Source organism: Vigna radiata, chromosome 4, assembly GCF_000741045.1.
Source record: "Vigna radiata var. radiata cultivar VC1973A chromosome 4, Vradiata_ver6, whole genome shotgun sequence".
NCBI classification, from domain to species: Eukaryota; Viridiplantae; Streptophyta; class Magnoliopsida; order Fabales; family Fabaceae; genus Vigna; species Vigna radiata.
In genome coordinates this window covers 15,921,827-15,949,582 of record NC_028354.1, presented here as the reverse complement: position 1 = coordinate 15,949,582, position 27,756 = coordinate 15,921,827, and the positions used below count along the sequence as shown (strand labels likewise).

Here is a 27,756-nt window from a genome sequence, read left to right as displayed (position 1 = left end):
TGTGTGTGTGTGTGTGTGTGTGTGTGTGTGTGTGTGTGCGTATGTGTGTGTGTGTGTATTTACTACAAAGATAATATGGTTTTCTTACAAATATGTTTTTTATCCTCCAATTATTTACTAAAATTATATTTTGTCTGTACTTCAACGTATGTATCAATTTTATCGCACAACTTTATAAAAGAATGTAAAATTTCATTGATTATAAATGACAACTAACAGTATTAGAGTTTTCTTTTCTTTTTATAAACCTTTCTCTCCTCCCTACAACTATCTCGTTTTCCTCGTTGCAAATTTTTTTGGTGGTGACAAAACTAAAGGTGATAAGCTTGGTGGTGGTGCTTACGGGAGTGACTTTGGTGGTGGTTACAAAGGCGTAGTTGGAGGTGGCACAGGTGGACATGAAGGTGGGGATTTAAGGTTTAGGGTGCCCTCCACCTACGCATCTGATGACCTCATCGATAGACTCTTCCTTGAAACGTACTTTGGCACCACCTGTTCCATCACCTTCATCTTTTGTGCCACTTCACCCCCTTGTCGAAGCAACATCGTGAGCTCATAGCTGTGAGGACTATGACTAAAAAAACATATGAATCATGATTATAAGAAAAGTGATGAACAAGGAATGAACTTTTGATATGGGAGATTGATTAAGGATTAATAATTAGTGATCAATGGATTTAGAAATGGAATTAAACCCTAATAAAATTGGGAAAAATTGTGTCATGGATGAGAATGCTTTGAGTTTGGGGAAGCTTATGGAGTGTAATGGACTAGACTGGGCCATCAATTATGTGAATGGTTTTTGTTATGGTGTTGGCGAGAAGGGATGACAACGAGTCAGGGTGCCATGGATAGTAGTTTTTCGCTACTCGACATGTAGTAAAAAACCATTTGTTACTCATTAGTCACCCATTTAAAACATAATGACAGATTTTTTTAAACCCATAGGTATCCATCAATACCCATAATATATTAAAAAAATATATAGGAAAAGGAAGAAACCTTAAAAGAAGAGAAATGTGTAAACTTTGGATGGGCTAAGAGTGCAAGAGTTATTAAATATCATCTCCTTTACTAGGTAAGTTTTTTATTTCCATAAACTGGGTGTCACGTGCAACGGTCACTGGTGGCGCTCTTTGTTGTAGGCGTGAATTTGCCAGAGGAAGAAAAGCAGAGGTGGTGCGTGGTTCAGCAATGGTTGCGATGATTTTTGTGATGTGTTAATGGTGGTTGTTGAATGTACGTTGTGTTCATGATCTGGAGGGGAATGAGGAAAACCCTCATGCAAGAAGAAAGAAGTCCAACACCGATGGGTGAGGTTGTTGGCTTCAACGAGGTGGATGAGTTTAGGATTCAAGTAGTTTTTCGAATGAGGCATTAAGATGAGAAGTAACTATTTTTTTAATGAGGTGTGAGTTATTCGAATGAGAAGTCAAAAACCTAATTTTATTTACATTTTTAGCGATTCATGGATACCTACAAGTACAAGTAGTGTCATACCCGACCCCACACCGTTAATAAAATGGTACTAAAATACTTGTTATCCATTATTCATGGGTATCTATTATCTACGGATAACAACTATTCCTAATGAATTTTATCTGCAGATACTCATGGGTATGTTCAGAGCGATAAAGTGGTCATCAATGAAAGTGACTTTTAGTGAGGAGAGAGAGTTGTAGGGAAGAGAAGGAAACTTTCATTTGCTTTTGAAGACATTTTGCATTTTTTTGATAAAGTTGAAGGACAAAATTAGTACATAATTTGAAACTGAAATATAATATTAGTAAATAGTTTGTATAAAAAAATAATTTAAACTTTTTTTTTATCATATACATCAATCAAATTACTTACAATTTTTTTGCAAATTTTTCTCTCATTTTGCTACATTTCTAAATATTTTTCTCTTAATCTAAATAAAATTACTTTCACCTTTTTTCTTCCTCAAAAGTATTATTTTCCATTTCTTTGAATTCATCTTCAATTCAAACAAAATATTATGGACTTGATCTCTAATAAATACTGGTGGACATTTTGAGAATTAGTTACAATAATGAATTACAAATGAATGAGGATTCATTTTCTACATTCGTAAAGCATATCTTGAAGATGAAACCTTTACAATCAGAATTTTTGAATAAAATAAAATAAAAACTAAAAAAATATACTTCAAAACAAGAAAAGACTTCTACCAACATAAAATTGAACTATTAAACGATTCACACAAATTACTTATGAACACGTCACACCTAGGGTAACAACTAAATGCACCTATGCAACATGATTTTCAGAGAATTCCAACTAACCAATCATAAACATCGAAATTAACTTTCTTCAACTCATCCTTTTTTTTTTACATTCCTAAAAGTAGGTTGCCTTTGCAATGTCTATTATAAGGTCTCTTATGACGGCTCCTCCACCAAATTTATTCTTAATTACTATATAGGTGTTTGAGACAAAACTTGTACTCTACCACTTCCAAAATATCATCAAACATTGTCATAAGTCTTCCATACAATATTAAAGTAGTTATTGTGTATTAATATACATGTAATAATTAATTTCATGCACTCCAACACTTTCATTTATTACAAATGTCCCACCATTCGAATTTCTTTTGTTACTCATACTACTTCATTTTTGCTAATAAGTTTTTTTTTTATTTATCCAATACACATTGAATATTTTTATGCGATGGATCATCTGCAACCATTTCTTCCTCCATATCAAAGCCATCATCATCATCATCTAAAACCCTTTCTTTTTCACTCTCATCAAGTACACCTCCATTTGACCCATCATTAGAAACATTAGCTCCTTTTTCATCTTTAATACCATTAAAACCATCTTCATCATCATTTACACCATTTATTTCTTTCCTTGACTCTTCGTCTTCAATACAACCAAGACCATCCTCATCACTATTTACACACTCCACTTCTTCTCCTAATTGTTGTTCCCTCATTTATTTTTCCCTAACATCTTTTGGTTTCAAATGATCTTCCTTTACTTCTTCCTTCGTGATCTCTTTTCTTGTCTCTTCACCCACACCACCAACTCACTAAATTTTATTTCAAATCTATTAGGAATATACTCAACATATATTTCAACTTCCCCTTGATTAGTCCTCCATATCTCTCCATAGATAGATAATTCTATTGTATCCCTATCCACATTTAGTAGTTTCAAATTTTTATATTTTGGCTTCCACCAAAGTTTAACATTCCTAATACATTTGAAGTTTCTTACTATATCCAATGCTTCAAAATATGACCATACTCCATCAACTCCTTTAACTACATGATTTTCCCCACCCATTGCAACCTCTTATTTCTTACAAACCTCCATGTATGATGAAAAACTATATAAAAATTCATTTCAAACCTTACAATTTAAATCAAGGATCAATTACACCAACCAAAACAATCATAACTTTAAACCAAACAATGTAAAATTACAAACAATTAAAATAAATACAAAATAATCCCATTGACATATTTCATGATTTTATGAGGAAAAATCCTTTCGTTGAACACGATTCTCTCTCCCCAACTTTCTCTTTTATGATTTCGCAACCTTTGCCACTAAAATTCATTTCTATTATTTAATGTACAAGTTTTTCTTGAACTATCCCTCAATGTTCTTATTCTTCTTAGTTACTCTTCAATTCTAATAAATTGGAGAAAATAAATTTTAATCCCTAAATTAACATCATAAATGAAAATATCTTCTATACTTTATTTATTAAGATAAATAACAAATTATTTATCTTATAAACACATTATTTACCATAGAAAATAATAATAATATTATTATTGGATATTAAGAGATGCATTTCTTAAATATAAAATATAAGTACTTAACATGAATTTTAAAATAAGAACTAAAAGCAAAGTTACATTATAATTTAAAAATAAAAAATATACTTAATCCTAAAATGAAAATACACTTAAGTATACTTTTTTTTAAAAGGACTAAAGATTTCTAGTAAACAAGAAAAAATAATCATTGAAGGGTAATTTTCAGAAAATTAAACGATACTTACAATTTGAATTTTGTAATGTAAACAATTTTAAACCGTGACATACATAAGTAAGATAGGAAATAGAGAAGAAAGAAAAATATTATTTATTCGAAGAACACAACCTCAACTCTCATAGTTACTCGAGTATCACTCTGAAAAAATTAATATCATCCGAAAAGATTATGTTATAAGTTTCAAATATATTATTATTATTATTCAACTATTATTTACAATATTTTAAAGTTATTAAATAATTATGTAATACATTTAAAATTTTTAGATTCATTTAACATTTTTTTTTATTTTCTACTCTGTTTTTTAAATAGAAAAATTTATATTTTTATAATGATTTTATCTCTATACTTTATATAAATAAAGGTAAAAATGTGATATTACTATTTAAGATTTTTTAAATTATGAACCATTTACTCTGCTGCCGACTGATATCATACCAAATCAATAACGGCTGACACTACTTTACTTACTCAGCAGCCCCTTTCAATATTATCTTCAATCTTTTCCCTTTATACTCAGAAGCTTCCTATTTTTTATTTATTACATTACCCTATTTTTCAAATATTTTCATTAAAATGCATATTCTTACAAAACATTATTCAACACTTTTCAATATTATTAAATGTCTTAAAATTTAATAATTATGTACTGTGTATATATAAAAATAATATTATTAATTAAATAAACTTATCAAAATTGTATAATAAATTTGTCATTTGGTGATACTTATACTATTTAAGTTGTTTTTCCATCTTTTTATGACGATGAGCAGTTGTAAATGTATACTGATCAATCACTTTTTTTTACTGTGTTTCGAATGATGTAAGGAAGAAAATCACAAGATAACTTATAAAAGAAAACAAAATCAAAAGTAAAATTTTTCGCCACTTGTAATGTACTGTGAAGAAAGAATTATAAAAAATTAAAAGGGTCGGCTACTTTTTTTCTCTATAATTTAGAAAACTTTTTTTTTTTTACTGAAACTTGAATCCGTGTGATTCACGCAATATTATTTCATTTCTTTATATTTTTTTTTTTTAAATATAGTATGCAAGTTATAATTACATAAATATCTTTATTTCCTTTTCTTAACGAAGTATGAAAACGAAAAGAGTAAATGAACACATCAATTTATAACTAAAAATATGTTGAAAATTTAAATCATGGAAACATGAGAAGCGAATCATCATAACTTCATAGTTTTAAAATTCTTTTTGATTAACGACTTGTGTTTATATGTTTTGTTAATGATGTAAATCTATAATATTTTTTTTAAAATATTTATTAGTGTTATTAGAATAGATAGTTCATTTTACTAATTGATTCAAACTCACACACACACATATAATTAAATTTTGAGTTGAAATAATTTTAATATTTTATGTAAGTTGAGAATTTTGTTGATAATGTATCTGTTCGATGAGATTTACGAAGGCATTAGAAAAATTTAGACACTTTAATATTATAAATGAAAAATTTGAAAAATAAAAGTATGAATAATGAAGTTACCTAGTTTAGGTATATTGATGAAGTGGATGACCTAATTGCTTATGTGTAAAAGTTGATGGAATGAACGAAGAAGATAATGTGGCATAACAGTCAAACGTTGTTGTCACTAACTTTGTCTTTAAGAAAGCAGCCACAAGAAAAACAAAGTCATAAAAATGAAAAACGTTAGACCGACAAAGTTGTAGGAATCCAAAAATTAAAAATAAAAAAAGAAAAATGAAGTTTCTGGCATTGAAGAAACTATGGAGTATGGAGCAAGTATTTGAATTATTGGTCACACTTTTGACTCATTCCTCCCCTTGACTGTCACCGATAACTCACTGCTTTCATTATTTGACCCATATCTTGTTATTTTTTTTTAGTTTAATTTTTACTTTATTCTGTTTTAAAAATTTAAAAGATAAAAATTATATTAATATACAACTCTATACAAATTTAATTTGATATTCGGACCGAGCAGGTAACAGCTTGGTCAATCCACATCAATCGGTCTATCCACTATAACGACACTCATTAGATCAAGTCAATTCAGGATAAGTGTTTGATAAAAATCAATCACACATGCGCTTGTTAAAGCGCTCACAAAACGGGACGAACAAGGTTGGACCACCCTTAGTGGATTCGCACCCAAAATGCTATTGGGTTAGTGGACCAGCAGATTTCGCTAAAGATATTTATAAAGTTGTTTATGAACAACCGATTGAACTTTAAGGTAAACCATTTATGGTAAGTCTGTTTATATTTTATTGAACTTGTGGTAACTTATAAATATAAGACCAAGGCTAAAAGTCAAGTACATTCTACTTACGCTCTACTCACATTCATAAATACTCCCTAGTAATAATAAAATCACTTTCTTGAGAGTTGAGGCTCCACAATTCATGCCTAACTTGAGTGTCGGAATACCTTTTGCAAGTCTCCTCAGTGAAGGAAAATGGACGGAGCAAGTCGAGGAAGAGCAAGCGGCACCATTAAAAAACAAGCAAACAGTATAGATCGTAAGTGAGCAGACTACTAAAAGAGACAAAGACGCGTCTACCAGGTTAGTCTTTCGGTCCCATAAAATCTCTGAAACATTTTTTCCAAACTACTTTATACAATCATATAATTATGATTATAATGCTGGATCCAGAATTAAAATCACAATTTGTTTGTCTGTATGGTGTAATTTTTTTTTTGTTATACATTTAATTAGCTATAAAATATTTTTAAAAAAATATTGTTAAAAAACGCTTTTACGTGACATTGTGAAAAGAATACTAAACCAGCTTCATATTCGCTCCCCCACTTTAGTAGAAAAAATGATAGAGTTGAACTCCGTATTTTCCAAACCCATAAGACATGTTGATGCTTGTTTTCTTCTGCGCGTCTATAATCTCTAACTGCACCTCAATCATTCTCAAAATATCATTTTATTCTTTAAGAGAGTGACTTTTAAGTGTAGTTCATATATAAATTTCAATACTTTTCCTCGGTCTAATAAATATATCAAAGATTGCGATTTAATAAGATTTATTAAACTTTTTTCTTCTAAAACAAGTCAAACTTATATTTATTTGAATAATATATACTAATTTTGATAATTTGTTATTGTGGTTGTTATTTATAATGACATATAATTTTGTGGTTGTTATTTATAATGATATATAATTTTTTTATTATTATCTACTATGTTATTATATACTAGAAGTAAATAATATTCCAATGATAAATACAAATTTACCATTCATGCTAATCGTATAAATATAATTAGTATTTGTGAAGAAATATTTAGTAATCACTCATATTTACTTTATTCATAAATATTAAAATTCTTTTACTAACTCAAGTAGAATATATTTTACAGATGAATTTCTCTCCTTTAAACAACAAAGAATTTCATTTCAACCAACAAAATCTTTCAAACCATCACTAAAAACTTACAGTTTATCTATAGATCCACACTAATTATCCCCGAGAGATCTATGAAACAAACTTTTTTTTGGATCTTTTAAAATATGATTTTTGCCACAATATTTCTAAGATAGAATATTCAAAATAGGATTTCCATAATAGTATTTTTGAAACACCTAAAATGCATTCCAAAATAAAACTTTCAGAAAAAAGACCGAGTTTCTTTCGGGAAGGAATTGTCTTTTTTCTTCTCCTTCTTTAACATGTGAGATGATATAATGGGGAAGGGTAGTTTGGTGATTTAACCAAGAATGGAGTGTAGTTAATAAGAGTCGGGTGGAGAAAGAAAGAAAAAAGCGAAGTGATGATGGGTTGAAAGAAGCAAGAAGTGGGCCTGGAAGATGGGCCCGGAAAGAGGTGATGAGGAGATAAAAAAATGAAGTTTGAAAGGTTGGGTTTTGGATAAGGGATAAGGTTTTGATATGCATATCAACCAATGGGATGAGAGGGGGTTCAAGAACCACAAGCTTGATCTTCCAGTGAGAGAGATGAAAGTACTTAGCAATTGAGACACTCTGTTTCTACAAACTCTCTCATAATGGCAGCTTCTTCTTCTCCAATGGCAATCCAACTCAAGTCCACCTTCACTAGGACTCTTGTCTCACCCAAGGGTCTCTCTTCCTCTTCTCCACTTCCCTTATTCCCTTCTAGAAGACACTCCACCTTCACTGTTAAGGCCATCCAATCAGACAAGGTATTCTCTTTTTTAATATTCATTATAATCAACAAATTCTTTTTCTCATTTTATTGATTTCCTGGCAGCCCACGTATCAAGTCATTCAGCCCATCAACGGTGACCCATTCATCGGAAGTCTCGAAACGCCGGTAACATCCAGCCCTTTGATCGCCTGGTACCTCTCCAACCTCCCTGCTTACAGGACCGCAGTCAGCCCACTCCTCAGAGGCATCGAAGTGGGCCTGGCCCACGGCTACCTCCTCGTCGGCCCATTCGTCAAGGCCGGCCCTCTCAGGAACACCGAGTACGCTGGCGCAGCGGGCTCTCTCGCTGCCGGTGGGCTTGTGGCGATCCTGAGCATCTGCCTCACAATCTACGGGATCTCATCGTTCAACGAGGGAGACGCATCCACGGCCCCTTCCCTGACCTTAACGGGCCGCAAGAAGCAGCCCGATCAGCTCCAGACCGCCGATGGATGGGCCAAGTTCACCGGGGGCTTCTTCTTCGGAGGCATTTCGGGTGTTATTTGGGCCTACTTCCTCCTCTACGTCTTGGACCTTCCTTACTACATCAAGTGATATGTTTCTCTCTCTCTTTCTTTTATTAATTCACTCTCTATGAATGGACACTGAAGAAGAGTTATTTGTGCAATAGAGATGCATGTAAATGATGATGTATTTTATGACTCTCAACGTGTCACAAATGCTAAATTCTCTCTCCTATTCTTGCCATCTCTTAATATGCATGGATGAAGAAACCCTAATTTAAATATTACAACTTCGTGGATTTATAGGATCGAGAAATTAAAATGAATCAGGATTAGTTCGTGGTTAAGGTTTGTGTTTTATTACTTATTTTCACATATTGATGTTGTCGGTTTAATTATAAATTTACATATATAGAAACTTAACCATGACTAACAAGATAGTAAATTGAAGCACCAAAATATATATATTGTGAAGGAATGATACATGAAGTGAGACATATAAGAATATTCTTAAAAAGGGTGGAATACTAATTAGGAGATGACGATGATGATGTTTGAAGTTTTGGGTGTTGGTGGGAAAAAGATTGAGATGATAGAGAGAGGAGTTGTGGAGGAATGAGAGGATCATTAGAAGTTGCAATGCCATCCCAACCGATGTGTGTCACGTGCTGCACATCTGTTGGACAACCTATTTCCATGTCTATCTCCTCTTCCTCGTACTCGTCTTTCTCCACTGCACATCAATAAGACTTTTTAACAACATATTATTATTGAATCTAAATCCGCAGATAAATATTATGACGTTATAACGCACCAAACAATTGAGAGAAATTCTTGAAACCCTTGAACAGTCTGTTGAAGCCATTGGATAGGTTAGGCTTTGGAAGAACGTCTACCACCTTCAACGAGTTCTTCATGTCTGAATCCTCAACACCTTTTGTTCCTTCTGTCTCGTCCCGTATAAAACCAGAAAATTCAAATAACTCTGACTCAAAATTAAAAAATAAGTTTTAAATCTACAAATAAAATTCATGTTTAATATTATCTCTAATCAAAGTTAAATTTTTAACCTATTCACACAAAAAATTTTAAATTATACAATCTATTTAAAATTATTTTTTAAAAAAAAAAAATTAAGACATCAATTTTTACAGTTTTACTACTGGGTCACTTATTATAACAAATAAAAATATAACCCTCGTAATAAATACTTACTTAAATTTGTAATATTGATAGAAAAGTTCCTTTTTATTTACACTTGTTACGATACGACTTATTATAACAAGGTAAATTATGATATTTATCATTAAAAGTTATGTTTCTATTAATTACACTTAATCCAATTTGACTTGACTAATAAATTTAATCTTTTATGTTTTACTTTTATAGTTATAGGAATATTAGTATTTATAATCCATGCAAAATTATTAACTCTATACCTCCATCATAGAGAGAGAGAGAGTTTTGTATGATGAGAATGAAGAAATAGAAATAGTAAATAAATTGAGAGAGAGAGAGAGAGACTTATTGAAGGAGATGATGGATTGGTGTATGGTTTTGATCTTCTTGGGTGAGGAACACCAACAGCAACAGTGGCCTCAGAGATGCAACCAGCTGAGAACGGAAGAATCACAAGCCTTTCCATTCTTTGTCTCATTGTTCTTTCTTCGATCAATGCAACCTTTGATCTTAGATTTCACAACAACAATATATAGCCCTAGCTACCCCTACTTCTTGTTATAATATAATAATGATTCAATTTCCTGTCAACATGTTATCATTGCCTATACAAAGTCAAGCTACATCTTATAAACAAATCCGTTTGGTGAATGAAAGTGACATACACATACATACGCAAGATTGTATATATGCATTTTCTTTACACTTTTTCTTTTAACCTAATATGTTGGGTTGCATCATATTCAATGTTTTCCATTTCCATTCACTTTATGTGTCTCTAACGAACATCACCTTGAAAAAGTTGGTTTGGTTGAGTAGTGAGTGACTAAAGCCAAATCAAACACTATGGTAGACTCATTTTCTTCACTTACCTCTCTTCTACAATAAGTCATCAATCATATATCTTATTGTTTTATAGTTAATACAAATACAATAGTTAGTTTGTTTCAAGAAAAATAAAAGGGCATTATCCATGTTTTTTATATTGCTTGTTTTGGACTCGATCTAGAAGTAGTGATTCCCAAGCGAAGCTCCGAATGAATCTTGAACTCGTGGCGATGGATACCAAAATTGATATTTCTTGAAAACAAAGAAGAATGGCATCATTGATTGTAAGAATTGAAAGTGGATTTGTTGAAGGCAGGTTGAGTTGTCTCTCTTCATACTAAATTTGATGTGAGTTCATTAACGAAAGCTTAGCAACTTAATGAAGCTTTAATCAATTCTTACTTAGGGATCAAATTATGTCACAACCTTCCCTACATTAAACATTCTTGAAGTTCCACTCATTTACGAAATCACTTCAAAGTTTATTTAGTAAAATGGAAATATTAAACCTAACATACTCAGTTATGAAGTTATCTAAATAATATAACAATTATATAAACTATTGTTATTGTTATTATTATTATTATTATTATAATAATACTAAATTTATTATATAACTTTAAATTCTTCTACTTGGTTTATTAAAAATATTAGGCCCGTTAGCGTATTAAAGGTCTTAGGCTTTGTAGAAAAGTCTCTGTGAAATAAATAACTAGGACAAACCTTAGATTTGAGATTTAGGTGTGAACTATTTAAGATAAAGTATAAGTTGACTAATCTCAGTTTTAACCGTACACATTTATTTTTAATGAAAGGTCTAACCTATTTTGTAATCCTCATTCAATAATTTAATCAAATTAGTTTAAGAATTTAACAATTAAATTAAATAAGTGAGACCCGATAAAGAAAGTTAAATGATGTATTTTTTTTTTCCTTTTGCTTTTTAATCATTATTTAAATATATTATCAGGCACAAGTGTCTTTACAACAAACTTTCTTTTTCTTCTATTTTCAAATAACTTTGAAAATCTACTTATCTATCTTCTCTCCTTTTCATCTCCCTTATTTCCTCTCAAAATCATTGATTATTATGAGGTAATTTGCAGCAACATGAATTACTCAACAGATGAATGAAGACTATATGAGGGGTTACACTGCACCAAGTTCTAACCAAAAGACAAAAACTACTGGTCTAACAAATTCATGTTCATGATAGTAACGAACATACTTATAGTTCACAAAGATAAAACTGTCCCTGTGATGTGTTATCTTATTCTTATCTCTATCAGATCCAATAATAGTGTTCATTTTGTCTGTGATTGGTGTCAATCTGTTAAAAACAAATGATGTGTCTATACAGTATAACTGAGAATTAACTTACCCTGTAGCCTATAGGAGACAAAAAAGCATCAAGTGTCTCACCTATAATGACCACAACAACTTGCACAATAAAACACGATCAAGTCCTTTTCTACCATTGCATTTTTCCCATAAGATGCAATGTTGATTAGTAGAGAAGTTAAAGCATGCACAACCACACATCGATACAACCAATTATCCGTATGATTTATTTCTTTATTTCCCATCCAAAACAGAGAAAGAAAATATCAGTGCTGTTTCTTCTGTTTGAAATCATTAATTATACTTGTTGGGTCTATCGAGGAAGAAATGAGACCTAATTTCAATTACATAAGGGATTGATACTACTTTCTATTCAAAACCTTAATAAATTTTCATGGTATTTTATTTTCTCATTTTTATTCAAAGTGGAATTTAGGCTCACACTTGGAATTCAAACAATAATAACTCTTACATTTTCCATTTGCTTCAACTCAATGTCTTGAATTCAACAACTGATTCTGTCAGTTCTACCAGAAATTGCCATTTGTGTGGAACTGAACAACGGTTTTCAAGATATTCTGATGTTAAGAACTAGATTGTGCATATACTGCTATTGCAGAATAAATTGTTAAGCCACAGAGCATCAAAGAAATTCCAATTTGCAGAATTATCTATGCAGAAAATGCATTGTGATTTGCATGATTATAGCAGATATGAGAAGAGTGCAAGTAATAATTAAAGTGCTTAAATTACTATTGGCCTACATAGAAGCTAAGAAACCAGAAGCTAGATAACTAACGAATTGTGGCAGAGCTTCCTTGACGTACAAGACCTTGAGTATGAAGATTCAGAGTTAGGTGAGTGGTATGTGAGAATATGAAAAAGATAAGACATGATAGGCAAGTTTAAAAGGGTTTACCTTTCAATCAAGTGCGCAATGAGGGTTGCTTAACATGCTGGATTGAACAACGCAGACACAAGGGGCTTAGATTCGGTCCCTGCTCATGGGCTTCCATTAGTAGTAGGTCATCTGTAGGTATCAAGTTCTTGCTTAGGTTTGTACCATGCAGCCTCCCCTCCCTGCTAATTCTGTTCCCCCGAACAAACTTCAAAGTTGATTATTGAACTGGATAAAGGTGGCAAATACAAGAGATCTAATGTACTAGTACATCAAACACTGAAGCCATTCCAATAATAATGATTTATTTTTGTCAGTTTGTGACATATAAAGCTAGTAACCGGGAGCTTTGGAAGTTCCACAATTTTTTTTGAAACATATATGACCAGAACCCACAAGCTACTTCAACATATATGCTCTCTATGTACACTAAATCTTTCATGACATACATGCTCTTTAGTTACAACTTAATTAAATAGATCAGTGTAATAATTGATTAATAAAATATAATGATCTTTACACATTTAATAATTTATTTATATATATATATATATATATATATATATATATATATATATATATATATANTATATATATATATATATATATATATATATATATATATATATATATATATTAAGACATCATGATTGGATTCAGAACATCAACACTATATCGTATACTTAATAATAGTAATTGTATATTTTACCTGTCACCAATAATCTTCACAAGAGCAACTACCATGCTTAAAATGATGGAACCTATGAATATCTCTTACAATTATTTCACGATCTAGAAGCTGAGAAACACATTTAATGAAGTTATGGCAATCTGTACAAATGCGGAGGTTTTTTATAATTCGAATCGGGAGCCTATTGGCAGTGTTAATGATGCCAAAGACTACTGCAAGTTTTTCACTGTGATGACTAACAAGTACTTCTCCTTGCTCTTCTTCTACATCCTGCATGACCAGTTTGGCATCAGGGGAATACCCAATTTCCTTCAACCTTCCGATCAAAGGGTCCAGATATGAGTATATCTCCTTGTCTTGATGGTGAGACCTATCTCCCATGACAAAAGTGTGGATTTGATCCTTTAATTGAATCCAAGATTGACCAGGCTGCTTCTTGACTCCTCTTTGATGCATTAAACTCCTTACCCTAGCAGCCTCGTCCCAGCTATGGTTAGAAGCACACATATTTGATAGCAAAACGTACGCTCCTGGATCAGATGGTGCAACTCGAAGCAGCATATCAGAAACCCACTTTCCCATTTCAACATTTTTATGAAGTCGGCAAGATGATAAAAATGATTTCCAGACAGAAGTCAAGTGAGAGAGACCATTTTCAAAAATGAAGTTCTTTGTCTCGGTTAAGCAACCTGCTCGACCATAAAGATCAACCATAGAAGTGCAGTGTTCAACTCCAGGATGGATGCAATAAGCATCTTTCATCATCCTATAATATCTACAACCTTCGTCAAGCAGCCCAGCATGGCTGCATGCATTTAAAACCCCTACAAAAGTAACCTCATTTGGCCTAATACCCTGATTCAACAGTTCTTCAAAAAGACTAATTGCCTGCCTTCCTTGACCCTGTAGCGCACAGCCAGATATCATTGAAGTCCACAAGATAACGTTTGGTTCATTGATTTGTCTGAAAATCATCCATGCATCATCCAAGCTACCACACTTAGAATACATATCAATTAATGAAGAGCCAACATAAGCATCTACTCTATGCCCTATTTTCTGAAAGTAAGCATGTATATGCCTTCCAAAATCCAAAATCCCAACACTAGCACAAGCAGAAATAACAGTTGTAACTGTTCGAATATCTACTACAACCAGTTCACGAACCATTGACCTGAAAGCTTTCAAACCATCTTCATACTTCCCATTCCAAACATAACCAGAAACCATTGAACCCCATGAAACTATTCCTGCCTTTGTTTCTTTGCTAGTAACTCCTACATTTCCTTTTCTGCGGAAGTCCAGAGGAACATCTCTGAGAATTATAGATGCCTTATCTATTCTCCCACACTTACAATACATTTCTATAAGTGAACTCCTCGTAAAACCATCAGTATCAAAGCCACGTTTAAGGACCATCCCGTGGAGTTGTCTCCCAAGCTCCACAAGTGATAAAGAGGAAGCCAAAATAAGAGCTATGGAGAAAGTAACATCAGAAAACTCAGTCCCATATCCCACCATACAATGGAGTTGTTCCAATGCCCGTCGTTCATAACCACATTGCATCAACCCATCCACGATCGTATTCCAACTCACAACATCCTTACAAGGAAAGTTCCTGAACATGTCAAGAGACTTCTCCACATCTCCAACACGCAGATACGCACCGATCATTATATTCCATGACACGACATCCCTTTCATCCATCAACTCAAACAACCTTTCCGCATATTGAAAAGCATTGCATTTCAAGTAAACATCAAGAGCAGAGTTCCCCAGCACGACATCTACATCAACCCCATGTCTGAGCATCCATGCGTGAACTCCCTTGCCGAATTGAAGATTGCAGTCAAACGAACAACACTTGAAGACACTGGACAAGGTGTATTGGTTTGGGCAAGCACCCTCTGCCTGCATTTCCCTGAAAAGGTTAAAAACCATTTCTGAAGAGCCGGCTCTGGCAAAACCTGATATAAGGATGGTCCATATGTGAGTGTTTTTGAGTGGAATTTCATCAAACAGCTTCTGGGCATGGCCCATGTTATAGGATTTGACATACAGAGTCAAAAGATGGCTAGCCGAGTTCATAGTTTGAAGAGAGCCATTTTTGACGGATAGGGCATGAAGGGTACCCGGCGGTGGTGGACCATTGGAAATGGTGGAATGAAATAAGGAACATGATGGGTGAAATGGGATGGTAGTTGCAATGCGATAATTGGTCACTGAAACTAGATTAACACGGTTGGCATATATCCGAGAACATGATCCAAGACCCATAAAAGTAAGTGCAAACACCCAATCTAAAGCCCTTTGTAAAGCTCATGCATTGAAACAAGTTTCACCTTCATATTTGTATGGTTCGTATGATTTTACAACTTCTCAAAGGAATGTTTCAGTTCCATAAGAAATAACACCACGACCCCGAGTTTATCCAAAAGAATTTCCCAGGAAAAAAAAAGTTATAAGTTAATGCAACTTAAAAATTAAAAGTGTAAAAAATAACCACGGCAAATTAATTTATACAGACACTAATACTAACTTTTGCTTCAGAGAAGTTAATTTTAATTTGTTTTTCTACTTTCTTCTCATAAAAATAGTTATACAAAAGTTCACCTAAATGGACATTTAATCTATTTAAATAATTATGTTGCTTATATTTTATCATAATTGAATTACCATACTTATATTTTTTAATTGTTAAAGTGTGAATTATTTTTTCAATATAAAGAAGATAGTAAATTAGTAGTCATATTACATGTAATAACACAAATATAAATTATTTAACTTGCACATATTTATCACTTTTATGAACTAACGTGGTCACGAAATTTTAATCAAAAAAGTCAACTAAACAAGTTAATATTTTTCATTAAGTCATTTATGTCTTTCACAAACAATAGAGTTTGGTAAAAGATTTAGAGAATGAGTTTATAATGATGTTCAAAGCTTTAATTCATCAAAGTTGTTGAAAGTACATTGCTAAATATTTAGCTATTGAATGTTTATTTGAACAAGTAATCCAATAGATAGATAAATTTTCAATACTTTTCTACTATTTACTTTATTATTGTTTCGTATTTCCTTGTATTTATAAGTAATAAAAAATAATGTTTTTTTTTTAAATCAACACATGAAATTGTTGTTTCATATAATGGATTAGTTGTTTATTTCATATTGTCTTGATAGTTATAATATGATGAACATATTTTTATAGCATGTTACATTTATTGAGGAATATCTCTTTACAAGAAGAGTCAAAAGACCTTATGATAATATTAAGGATCAAATGTTTGGAAAAACAAATTTCCTTTAAGTTCATATGTTTCATGAAATTTGAAATTTAAAAGAAATGAAGATCGTGATTTAAAACATACTTGATGAATAATTTGACATTTAAAGTGTTTATAATTTTGTTTTTTGTTTCTATAAATTTGTTGAGCGTCTTGATTTGCTATACTAGAGTTTTGTTTATAAGTTATGTCGTTGGATAAACATTATTACTTACTAAGTGAGCATTCGTTTCTACATATTATGCTAAAGAATTATTTTTATAGTTTAGTATCTTTGACTTTCTTTGGAGTTATAGGATTGCTTAAATACTTGTAATCTATATATAATTGCATAAATAACTAAATATAGGCATTTTTTACAATTATTATATGAATTTGAATTAATTAAAGAGAAGACTATCTTGGTTATTGTCTTAAGATCTCTTGGTTCTTATCTTAGGATAATTGTTTTATTAAAGATTGAAATCTTTATGATAGATCTTCATTGATTCATCAATTTTCTAGATTGTGATGTCTTCATCTCTGTCTTATTTAAGTATTTTTTTTCCTGATATTCTTTGCTTATGTTAAGGAAAGATTCAAATTTAAAAACTATCATCCTATTTCTTAAATAAGATTGTATTACTTTTAAATAATTAAACTTTCTACCTTAGAAAGTCAAGAAATATTCTTCCTTGAAAAATAATAACAAAAAGGTGTTTGTTGCAACTTTTCTCTTTTCATCCCGGACAGTCATATATTGGATGAAAACTTGTGTTTTTATTTTGTATTTATAGCAGCATAGTCCACAATAGTTCATGATATTGAACATGAGCTTGTTCTTTGAAAATATTCACATCAAATAGAAACTTGTGTATTTGAAATTTTGGATGAGAAATAATTTATAAGTAAAACTTGATAATTAGAAAACTTAAATTTATATAATTTATTAAGGCTTAATAACAATGATTCAATATCTCTCTCTACCTATTTTTGACTCAATTTTTTTTTCTCTATTTATTTTTAATTTAATGTGGTTGTTATATTTAAAAAAAAAAAACTCAATATGATCTCATCCACTAGATCACAATTAACCTCATTCCCTCATTTTTACCTCTAGGAGTAGACAATAAATGTGTAAAACGAGTGGTGATTGCATTAGTAAATATCAACTCATCACTGAAAGAATCATATTGAATTTAAAAAAAATATACAGAAACTCTATTGGATAATATATATATATATATATATATATATATATATATATATATATATATATATATATATATATATATATATATATATATATATATTCAATCATTCTACAAATATAAGATAAAAAATGCTATTAAACCATTTAATAACAAGAAAACTTAAAGTAGCCTTCTAACACAACCTGTCCATATTCTAATATTCTGGTCCTCCTATACCATTGATCTCCCAATACTAATAATAGAAGGTGAAGAAGGTATGAAACTGTAATCAATTTTGGGAGGAAAATGCTTATATGGCTTGAGTGTTGTATTATGTGGCAAAGTACTTGGCAGTGGTGCAAGAAAGAGATCCATTAGTACAGAGATAGTGTTAAAACATTTTCGGTTTAATCATTTTGATGGTCTCTATTTTTGGTGACTTTTTTTAATTAGGTCCCTCATTTTTTTCTTTTTTTCAATTGGGTCCCTATTTTTGAAAAATTGAAGCAATTAGGTTACTGTCGTTAGTTCCGTACTAACACCGTTAAAAAGGGTGACACGTGTCAGCTCGTGATTTTTTTGAATTTTTTAAATATATTTTTAATTATTTTTATTTTTATTTTTACTTTTTTTATTTATTTAAAAAAAACAAAATGCCACGTGTCAAGTTGATATTGAGCCACGTGGCAATAACAATGTAAGGTGGCATTGATAGTGCCACGTGTCACTATCAGACCACGTGTCATTAGATTTGTTTCAATTTGGTCCCTATATTTTTAATTTGTCTTAATTTGGTCCCTGAATTCTTATTTTGTCTTAATTTAGTCCTATTTTTTTTAAAAACTAAACAATTTTATTTCTCTCCAAGTTCAAACAAAATTTTATTTATATATAAATCTTTACAAAGAAATTTATACAAATTAATTTTTTATTAGAAAAATAAAAAAATTACAAACTAACATATGACACATTTTTATTTATATAATAGTAAAGAAATCATTTAACCTAAATAATATGAATGAGTAACCTATAAAAGTTAACATCTCAATAATAAAGATTTTTGTGAAGGTAGTCTACACAAGTATACTCTCAATACTTCCTCAACAATTCATAAAAAATTTCTAGAGTTAAATATTTCAATTTGAAATACATCATTACTAATAATTTGCTTAACAGAAAAAAATTTAAAGACAAAAATTTGGAAAATGTACCTACCGTATTTTATTTGGGAAGGAACAAATTTTTTAAAATTTTAAAAAAAATTAGGACTAAATTGAGACAAAATAAAAATACAAGAACCAAATTGGAACAAAATAAAAATACAAGGACCAAATTGGAACAAAATAAAAATACAGGGACCAAATTGAAACAAACGCAATGACACGTGGTTTGACAGTGACACGTGGCACTATCAGTGCCACCTCACACTATCATTGCTACGTGGCACAATGTCAACGTGACACGTGACAAATTTTATTTTTAAAAGAAAAAAAAATAAAAAATAAAAAAATTAATTAAAAATATATTTAATAAATTCAAAAAAATCACGACTTGACACATGTCATCTTTTTTAAGGGTGTTAGTACGGAACTAATGACGGTGACCTAATTGCTTCAATTTTTCAAAAATAGGAACCCAGTTGAGAAAAAGAAAAAATGAGAGACCTAATTAAAAAAAGTTACCAAAAATAAGGACTATCAGAATGATTAAACCAACATCTTGAAGCATGGTGAAGAATTCTCCTAATGTAATTGGATGTAGATTTGACACTCGATAAAATAGTCATATGGAGGATGAAGACCAATGTTAGTCTCTAAATCATGTGCTCTAACATTGGAACATAGGCCATCTTTAAGAAGTATCACATACGATCATAGACAAAGTAAAGGAGTGAGAAATAGTAATAAAATTCCTTTCCAATGAAGAAATTATAGTTCATTTTGTTGTACTAAAAAAATAGTTGATTGGAGCATGCTCCAATTGAGATACTATATCACGGTTAGGTTAAGGATACCAAGGAAAGTTTGATAACGTTTATGATTAGCGGTTGAGAAGATATACTTCTATACCGGATTTGCTTACTTACAATGTATTAATAAACTCAGCAAATTAAATAAGTTACAAAACATAGCTTTCAGTGTTTATCATTATTGCGGCTGGCACTTTCACAGCACAAAACTAAAACGAAAACCCAGGCTCAGAAAGTAATAACGGCAACCAAGGATAAAATTTAAAAAAAAGGACACCGAGGGAACACAAGAAGAAACTAACCACCGTCTATTTCGAACCACACCAGGGGGTGATCCATCCTTCAAATAGTAAGCCGATCACGCCACAAAACATTATCCTTACTACAAGCAATAAACCATGTGTCGATAGTCAAAATCCAGAATTAGGTATCAATCAATCATTCAATCTCATGCTCAAAGCTAACCCGCATGAAAAATGGCCAATTGTGAAGGCACCACGAAAAGAGGGCGATACTTTCACCTTTCAAAAATAATGATAAATAACAATGGCTATCTTTAGGCTATTGTGACGAAACAAAAACGTAACATATTTTACAAAAAAGAATGGGAATCAAAATCTCATGTTCCAGTTAGTCGAGCTTTCCTAGGGAACAAGTACAACAAAATCTACAATTGAGACAACTATGTGGAAAAATAAAGCGGGATAGAAAGGCCACAAGACATTACGAATCATCATATTAATATGCACTTATATTAATCATAGAGGCGGGTAAAAGTATGAAGATATGGAAAATCCGAGGAAGAGCAAGCCACCAACAGTAGCTACTGAGCGTTGGGATATTTTAGATGCCAGCATGCTTCCTCCCACCACTGCCAGCGAAGTACAGAAGGTGTGACCCAAAGAGGCCCCAACAGCTACTCCCAGAGCATTTTTGTGGGTTGCCAGCTGCAGAAGGAAATTAAAGGTCATGAAAAATGTAGAAGGGAAAGACTGCTAATGTTGCCGACAAAACCTAAGACATAAAATCAATCACGAAAGCATGAAATGTTCAGTGATCTACAGGGGACCAGTTTTCTTACTGCAATTGTCGCTATCTGGCTACGATCACCCCACTCAGCAAGGAATGTTAAAATAAAGGACTGCATAAAAATAAGATGGTATAACATGTGTAAATGTGAGTAATGTCCGCCAAAGAATTGATGCAAAGCAAAAAGTGTACTTGCCTCCAAAAAAATTGGTGTACAAAATCTTGAAAAGAAACGCCGAACTGGAGTTTTCCCTTGTCCGCCTTCCAGTTTTTCTTCAACCTAGTTAACAAGAAGAATAATCCTTAGCATGTTCCAAATTTGACCAGATAGTCTTTCTTAAAAAAAAATTGAACCAATCAATACATCAACTATGGAATCCCTGCCAGCTGCAGCAAGTTTACAGTTAAATAATTGAGCTTCCCTCCTCATGACAAGTGCTAGGGGAAACTACGATTTAAAGGAAAAAAACAAAGCAGCAACGAACTAACTTATTTGAAGATGTTTCCTCTTAAGTGCAAATAATTCACACTTATACACATCTTTCAACATATTCCCTTAGTTAAAATTTATTGAAAACTACAAAATCATGAGTAAAACTCATTAAACAAGGAGTAGAACCCATATAATTCTGTGATTTTCAACAAAATTTAGCCAACTGTAAAAAGTAAATTAGGATAAGTGTTAGAGTAACTCGCAAGCATTTCAGGCCATCTGGCCATCAGAATTTTCCTATAAAGCCTAGTAAAAAAATATACTTCTTCCATTTCTTTCTTCTGGGAGGATTTTGATTCAGTTGATCTCCATGCAATGTATAGTAACCTTAGCCCAAAGAAAGCATAAAGAACTGCAGGTGACAAAGAAGAAATAAAATCAGCTTCATCTTAACAAAAATTGAACTTACAAATGAAAATAAAGCCATCGTTAAACACAATATAATGAATAGACATTTGGAAACTGGTAAATCACTAAGTTACAAATGGCAATCCAAAAAGCAAATAGCTCACAAATTGTTGAGTAGCATATAATTTTGACTTATAAAGCCACAAACAATTTTTAATGCGCAAGCTAACTAGAATTCTAAAAGAGTTTATACAAGTAAAAGACACAATATTTGGAACAGACACACAAACAAACAGCCAATGAAGTTAAGTCCATAATATTTATTTATACTAAACAGCACCAGAAGTTTGAGTGAACCACAAAGGCTGGGAGCAAATTGATGAAAAAGTTGCAACCAACTAGTACTTAAGCATGGATATAAGCAGCACCAGTCAGGTGCATTGTTAGACCCCTAAACCATTTGAACAGAACTAACTGTTGTAGCTTCTATAAAAAGTGCATTGTGAAGACTCGACAACCCTTGTAATTCAAAACAACTACTATATAACCTGCTTTTTGCGAATTTCACAAACTATGCTACTCAGCTCAGTAATAAGTATCAATCCGTGATATTGTACCTGTAGCCGCACTATTTGTATGCTTCCTAGAAATCAAGTTTGGGACAATCCTGCCTAGCCCAGTAGAAAGTACCTAATTGACACGTACAATAACTTTAATTCTGATAACATCGATAAGAAAAGGAATTGCAGAAACCATTTCATCACAATACTATGAAAAAAGCATCCCATGATGAGACGACAGAGCAAAAACACTCGACCTGCTAGTTAACTTCTGTAGCACTTACCGTCATTATAAACAGAGCACTTAGCGCACCAGACAAGACAATTGACTTAGGATGACGCATAGCCATAAGAGCTGCTATTATAAACGTCTCATCCCCGATCTAGCACAAAAAAAATCAGTTCAGAGGCATTACTCAAACATGAAAGAGAGGTATCATACGAGACAAGTATTCTTAAGGAAAAATTGAGCTAGTTCGCAGCAATATCAATTAGTAATCAATTGGTTGCTTTCACTATATATCCTATATAAGTCGCACACCAGCTTTCTCTCACATACTTCATACTCGTTCAATGAAGTTTGATTCTAGTTTACAATCACAACACTCATCTCCTAAATTTCACCAGCTCTCACAATCTTTCACGAACCTATATAATTCTATAAACACAAAATATATAGAAACTTGTTCTTGAGATCCAAATTGGATCCAGTGAAAACGCTTTACAACACAGTAGCTATAAATATAGTCAGCAAAATCAAACAACGAATGTAAGTACAAAGCAGTTTCGTTAAACTAACCTCGCTGACAATGATCATCGATAAACTCGCGAAAAAAGCATCGAAGAGTCCAGGACCGGTGGAGTCCAAGCCAAGAGAAAGGATCGAACCATTATCTATTTCATTCAACACAACCTGTTCACAGAAAGCACACTAATATTCATTTCCAAATTCAACACATTCGTTTGAGTTTCCTCCACAATTGAACGTAACGACAAATAACGGTAAAAAAGAAAGAAAGATTGGCAACGGAAGCTTACTTTGCCGCGGCGACCGAGATCCACAGATCCACCGAATCCTTCCATCGCGTTCTGCGAGAGAGAATCCTACACATAGAAATAAAACACGTTGTGGCCGCGATTCTTGAGAAAAAACGCAAAGAACGAAGGACAGGAAGTTGACCTGAGCGAAGGTGGATGACAGGTTGAAGAAGAGGGCGAGGAGAAAGAAAATGCGAAAAGCGGGAAGGATTCTTCGTTTGTTGAAGCTTGGAGCCATTCTCAGCCCGTGGCGGTTGAAATTGCGAGGAAGAACGAAGCCGCAGAGAGAAAACCGAAGGAAAATGATTTTCTCGAGAAAGTGGAAAGGGGAATTTGAGTAAAAAAGGGATGAAAAGTGAGAGGAAGAGAATAGTGATCTCAGTTAGCGAGATCTGATTTTTGGATCTGAATTACGCAGAGAGATCTTGTTCAGATCTCCGAACATCGAATTCATTTCACTACGCATTTTATACGTGCTTCAGGCTTTGCGAGTTTCTGCTACTACCGAGGCAAGAACCACATAACGCGCTCTTTACTTTCTCTTTGTCTCTCTCGGGTCACGAAGGCCAAATCCCACTTCAACAATTGCACCTAAAACTTTGACCATGTGATTCGGCGCATTTTAGTAAAAAGTTATTGAAAAATACTGTAAGAACATTGTACGTGTTTTTGGTAAAAGTTATTTCTTTTAATTTTTAACTCGATAATATTTTTCTTAAAAATGTGCTACTTTCTTGTTATTATTCTGGTAGATCAAGGTGAAGGGTTATTTAATTAAAATCAATAGAATTTTTTATGAAAATATTTTTTAAATTGTCAAGGATTGAAATGTGTGTTTAAATTAATTTCAGGATCGATTTACTACTCTAACACATTGTGTTTGTAAACTTAGTATAAGTGCATTGATTTTGTAAAATTAGTTACGATTAAAGTGTTTATAAAATGGTTATTTATATTTAAAGAATTATATTTCAAAAATAAGTTTGTATGTATATTTAGTATAATTTTTCTCTTAACACGAAAATCACACTTTTTTTTTTCATATCAAACGTGCTTTCAATTATACCACCTAGGATGGATAAAAGAATCCGTATCTATGGGTGTTCGTGGATAAAATCCACTTATCATATTTAGTATATGCAAGTAAAATGTACATGTAGGTAATGAGTATTTTAATACTAGCTTGTTAACGAGTTGGGTATGAGTATCACATTATTCTTACTCACGGATATATGTTATCCGTTTGAAAAATAAAATTACAATTTTACTCATTAGGTTTTATAAAAATTTTTAATTAGGTATTTTATTTTTACCGTCTGTTGTAAAATTAGGCCAAAGCCCAATTATTTTTTAGGGGTTTTTTTTTTTTTCAAATCTGAAGGGTGTTGCTCTTTCCACCATCACCTCTTTTCCTTCCACCTCCCCAATTTATTTGATTTACAAAACTATCTTTCTGTCAAAATTTATTTACTTTTACCATTTAGAATTTTTTAATATATTTTAAAACCCTAATTTTACCTTACTTATTCACTCAACTGCATCCCACCACCACATCTTTCATGGATTCTCATATCCGTTTAGCCAAACGGAAAACATTAATACTTCATTTCACCTTTAGGAAAGCAGATTATATAAAGATTAGCAAAACAAATTTTTAAATGCAACAATAAATTACTTAAATTTAGAAAAGTACAATGCAATTTGACTTTACAAGGCATTCATAAGAAAAGAAGAAAATAAATTGAACACGGTAATGTACTGTGATTTAATTATAGTCTCTGATGAAGACCACGTGAGAGAGTCCTAGATGGAGTAGGAGGCATATGAAAATATAGTAATTTTTCATTGTACACTACAAACAATGAAAAAAAGTAAATGCATATAATTTTATGGCAATTCAAATCCAAGGTGCATGACATGAGTTTCTCCATGTGAAAAACCTGAAAAAATTACTATAAGAACATTTTCAATCTAATCGTACAAGTTATGTTTGCTGCTCTAACATCTTTTTCTGCTAAGATCCCACTAGAGCACTTTTAGCCTTGGCAACGGTAGCATTGGCGGCGGCAGAAGCTGCAGCAGCAGACGTCGGGTTGCTGGATGATGGAGGCACCGTGTTGGATTGTGAACTGCTCTGAGCTTCAACTATTTGTGGTTGCATCTGAGTTCTAACTTCATGAAGCAATGTCTTTATCCGAGTTCCTGTGAGAGTCTCGTGCTCTAAAAAAGGATCTACAAGTGCTTGATGCTCCTTGTTATGGTTTTTGCATTGTTGTAAGCCTTCTCCAGAAGTTGCTTCACCTCTTTCTCAATGAGAAGCCTTGTCTTTAAACTCATGCCCCTTATTCGAAAAAGCCCAAGGGTAGAAACNTAAAAGCCCTTCCAATATTACTTTCTGATGTTTAAAAGATAGGAACAAAACACGTGACAGAGAGAGAATGCACCGAGAATGGAAATGGTTGAGAGACTTAGAGAGAGAGACGCGAAACCAAGGTCTCTGCTAGGGTTCCACCCTTCTCCACCAATCACCAACAGAAGCTCACACCAGAGATGATGAAGACAAGTGTCAAAGAATGGAAAATACACGACAAGGTACTGAATAATACTCTCAACAATTTTATTCAACCTCAAAATGACTAAATACAAATGTTTTTATACTAATATGAGTTGTAACTGAAAAATATCTGTTTTGTTTATATTCTAACACTCCTCCTAAACAAAACAGTACAAAGAAAAAACAATGATTTCAAAGCAAAAACTCTCTTTTTCACCGATTGAATGGTGAAAAACTTCATCTCCGGCGAACCTTCGCCACTCCTACCAATTAACAATCGGTAAAAACTCCTCCTGAAGCTTTGAAAACGATTTTCACCGATTAAAATCATGAAAAAAAACTTCTCTCTGAGCCGATCTACCCAAATGAGACGAAAACCCTAGTTTTTCATTACCCCTCTCTATTGATCTGCTCTGATCTCCACCTTCTCAACTCCAATCTGCTTTCTAAGTGTTAGAAAGTGTTCCCCTTTTAATGCCTTGGTGAGTATATCTACAATCTGGTCTTCGGATCTGCAGTATACCACTTCGAGCTTTCCTTTTCCAACTTGCTCTCTGATGAAATGAAATCGCATCTCAATGTGTTTACTCCTACCGTGAGATGTAGGGTGCTTAGTCAGGTCAATAGCTGACTTGTTATCAACAAGTAGTCTGACCCTCTCTGTAACTTTAACCATCAGTTCCTTCATCAATGAGTCAAGCCAAGCTGCTTGACAAGTGGCCTCACACATTGTAATGTACTCTGCCTCACATGAGGAGAGAGCTACAACAAATTCCTTAGTAGAGTTCCATGATATTGGAGCTCCATTTAAGAAAAAAAGATACCCTGCTGTACTCTTTCTATCGCCCTTGTCTCCACACCAATCTGAGTCTGAATAGCCCGTAACTCGCACCTCTCCTCCTGATTCATCCTTTGGCAGCAAAATTCCATAACTTGTGGTACCTTTTAAGTACCTCAGTATCCTTTTAATTGCATTCAGATGAGATACATTGGGATTCTGCATAAACCTGCTCATCAAACCCACATTGTAGCTGATATCTGGTCTTGTATTACATAAATATCTCAAGCTTCCAACCATTCTTCTATACTCCGTAGGATCTACAGCCTCCTCCTCAGGATCTCTCTCAAGTTTCACCCCCACTTCTGCTGGAGTATTAGCAGAATTGCATTGACACATGTTAAACTTAGTTAGCATGTTCAATGCGTACCTAGATTGATGTACCAATATGCCTCTATCAGTTCTAGTGAACTCAATTCCAAGAAAGTAACTAAGCTCACCTAGATCACTCATCTCAAACTCCTGTAGCATTTGTACTTTTAACCGAGCAATCCTCTCATTACTACTTCCTGTAATCAGCAAGTCATCCACATATAGGCACACAATCAATCTTTCTTCACCTCCATTCTCCTTATAACACTGAACATACACTCCATGTTCAGAAACACACTTCTCAAACCCGATACTACTCATGAATCGGTCTATTCTCTGGTTCTAAGCCCTTGGAGCTTGCTTGAGCCCATACAGGGCCTTCTTCAACCTGTACACTTTGTCAAGTTGCTTCTTAACTTCAAAGCCTTGAGGCTGGACAACATACACTTCTTCCTCCAAGTCCCCATTAAGAAAAGCTGACTTTACATCTAATTGATGTAAGGTCCAGTTGTTCTGTACAACCAAAGAAACCACCAGTCTCACTGTCTCCAT

The 27,756-nt window shown here is 32.7% G+C and overlaps 5 protein-coding genes across 9 annotated transcripts; 1 reads left to right on the top strand and 4 right to left on the bottom strand.

Annotated features, from left to right (window-relative positions):
* The first annotated feature begins 7,947 nt into the window (after window positions 1-7,947).
* LOC106759560 (photosystem I reaction center subunit XI, chloroplastic) lies at window positions 7,948-8,908 on the top strand. Its single transcript, XM_014642782.2, has 2 exons — window positions 7,948-8,195; window positions 8,264-8,908. Exons 1-2 carry the CDS (start codon window positions 8,040-8,042, stop codon window positions 8,753-8,755), a joined length of 648 nt encoding a protein of 215 aa, XP_014498268.1. The 5' UTR covers window positions 7,948-8,039; the 3' UTR covers window positions 8,756-8,908.
* Window positions 8,909-9,102: 194 nt separating this feature from the next.
* Window positions 9,103-11,134, bottom strand: LOC106759561 (CRIB domain-containing protein RIC4). Of its 2 annotated transcripts, none has more exons than XM_014642783.2 (3): window positions 10,189-11,134; window positions 9,479-9,649; window positions 9,103-9,397 (listed from the first exon to the last, which is right to left on the bottom strand). In XM_014642783.2, the coding sequence occupies exons 1-3, from the start codon at window positions 10,319-10,321 to the stop codon at window positions 9,192-9,194; spliced, it is 510 nt and encodes a 169-aa protein (XP_014498269.1). In that variant the 5' UTR covers window positions 10,322-11,134; the 3' UTR covers window positions 9,103-9,191. The 2 variants fall into 2 exon arrangements, with proteins under 2 accessions (XP_014498269.1, XP_014498270.1); XM_014642784.2 differs by having other exon boundaries at window positions 9,479-9,610; window positions 10,189-11,126.
* A 1,521-nt stretch (window positions 11,135-12,655) lies between these two features.
* Window positions 12,656-16,021, bottom strand: LOC106758204 (putative pentatricopeptide repeat-containing protein At3g23330). Of its 4 annotated transcripts, XR_001375559.2 has the most exons (3): window positions 13,620-16,021; window positions 12,932-13,138; window positions 12,656-12,844 (listed from the first exon to the last, which is right to left on the bottom strand). XR_001375559.2 is itself a non-coding variant. In XM_014641152.2 (2 exons), exon 1 carries the CDS (start codon window positions 15,876-15,878, stop codon window positions 13,623-13,625), a length of 2,256 nt encoding a protein of 751 aa, XP_014496638.1. In that variant the 5' UTR covers window positions 15,879-16,021; the 3' UTR covers window positions 12,656-13,138; window positions 13,620-13,622. The 4 variants fall into 4 exon arrangements, 3 of the variants coding, with proteins under 3 accessions (XP_014496638.1, XP_022635659.1, XP_022635660.1); XM_014641152.2 differs by having other exon boundaries at window positions 12,656-13,138; XM_022779938.1 differs by having other exon boundaries at window positions 12,656-13,118.
* A 4,500-nt stretch (window positions 16,022-20,521) lies between these two features.
* Window positions 20,522-24,078, bottom strand: LOC106759535 (GDT1-like protein 3). The gene is made up of 9 exons (XM_014642747.2): window positions 23,643-24,078; window positions 23,501-23,566; window positions 23,262-23,375; window positions 22,747-22,845; window positions 22,520-22,592; window positions 21,818-21,906; window positions 21,258-21,341; window positions 21,114-21,173; window positions 20,522-20,979 (listed from the first exon to the last, which is right to left on the bottom strand). Exons 1-9 carry the CDS (start codon window positions 23,736-23,738, stop codon window positions 20,791-20,793), a joined length of 870 nt encoding a protein of 289 aa, XP_014498233.1. The 5' UTR covers window positions 23,739-24,078; the 3' UTR covers window positions 20,522-20,790.
* A 2,376-nt stretch (window positions 24,079-26,454) lies between these two features.
* On the bottom strand, window positions 26,455-27,525 carry LOC106758430 (uncharacterized mitochondrial protein AtMg00810-like). The gene has a single exon (XM_014641356.1). It carries the CDS (start codon window positions 27,523-27,525, stop codon window positions 26,455-26,457), a length of 1,071 nt encoding a protein of 356 aa, XP_014496842.1.
* Window positions 27,526-27,756: the final 231 nt, after the last annotated feature.

Excerpts from the sequence above, each read along its gene's own strand:
- LOC106759560 (XM_014642782.2), top strand. The coding sequence starts at position 8,040 with ATGGCAGCTTCTTCTTCTCCAATGGCAATCCAACTCAAGTCCACCTTC. Across the intron at positions 8,196-8,263 it reads AGGCCATCCAATCAGACAAG|CCCACGTATCAAGTCATTCA; the intron begins GTATTCTCTTTT and ends ATTTCCTGGCAG.
- LOC106759561 (XM_014642783.2), bottom strand. The coding sequence starts at position 10,321 with ATGAGACAAAGAATGGAAAGGCTTGTGATTCTTCCGTTCTCAGCTGGT. Across the intron at positions 9,650-10,188 it reads TCCATCATCTCCTTCAATAA|AGTTATTTGAATTTTCTGGT; the intron begins GTCTCTCTCTCT and ends ATTTTGAGTCAG. Across the intron at positions 9,398-9,478 it reads GAATTTCTCTCAATTGTTTG|TGGAGAAAGACGAGTACGAG; the intron begins GTGCGTTATAAC and ends ATTGATGTGCAG.
- LOC106758204 (XM_014641152.2), bottom strand. The coding sequence starts at position 15,878 with ATGGGTCTTGGATCATGTTCTCGGATATATGCCAACCGTGTTAATCTA.
- LOC106759535 (XM_014642747.2), bottom strand. The coding sequence starts at position 23,738 with ATGGCTCCAAGCTTCAACAAACGAAGAATCCTTCCCGCTTTTCGCATT. Across the intron at positions 23,567-23,642 it reads TGTCATCCACCTTCGCTCAG|GATTCTCTCTCGCAGAACGC; the intron begins GTCAACTTCCTG and ends TTCTATGTGTAG. Across the intron at positions 22,846-23,261 it reads CGATGATCATTGTCAGCGAG|ATCGGGGATGAGACGTTTAT; the intron begins GTTAGTTTAACG and ends TTTTTGTGCTAG.
- LOC106758430 (XM_014641356.1), bottom strand. The coding sequence starts at position 27,525 with ATGAGTAGTATCGGGTTTGAGAAGTGTGTTTCTGAACATGGAGTGTAT.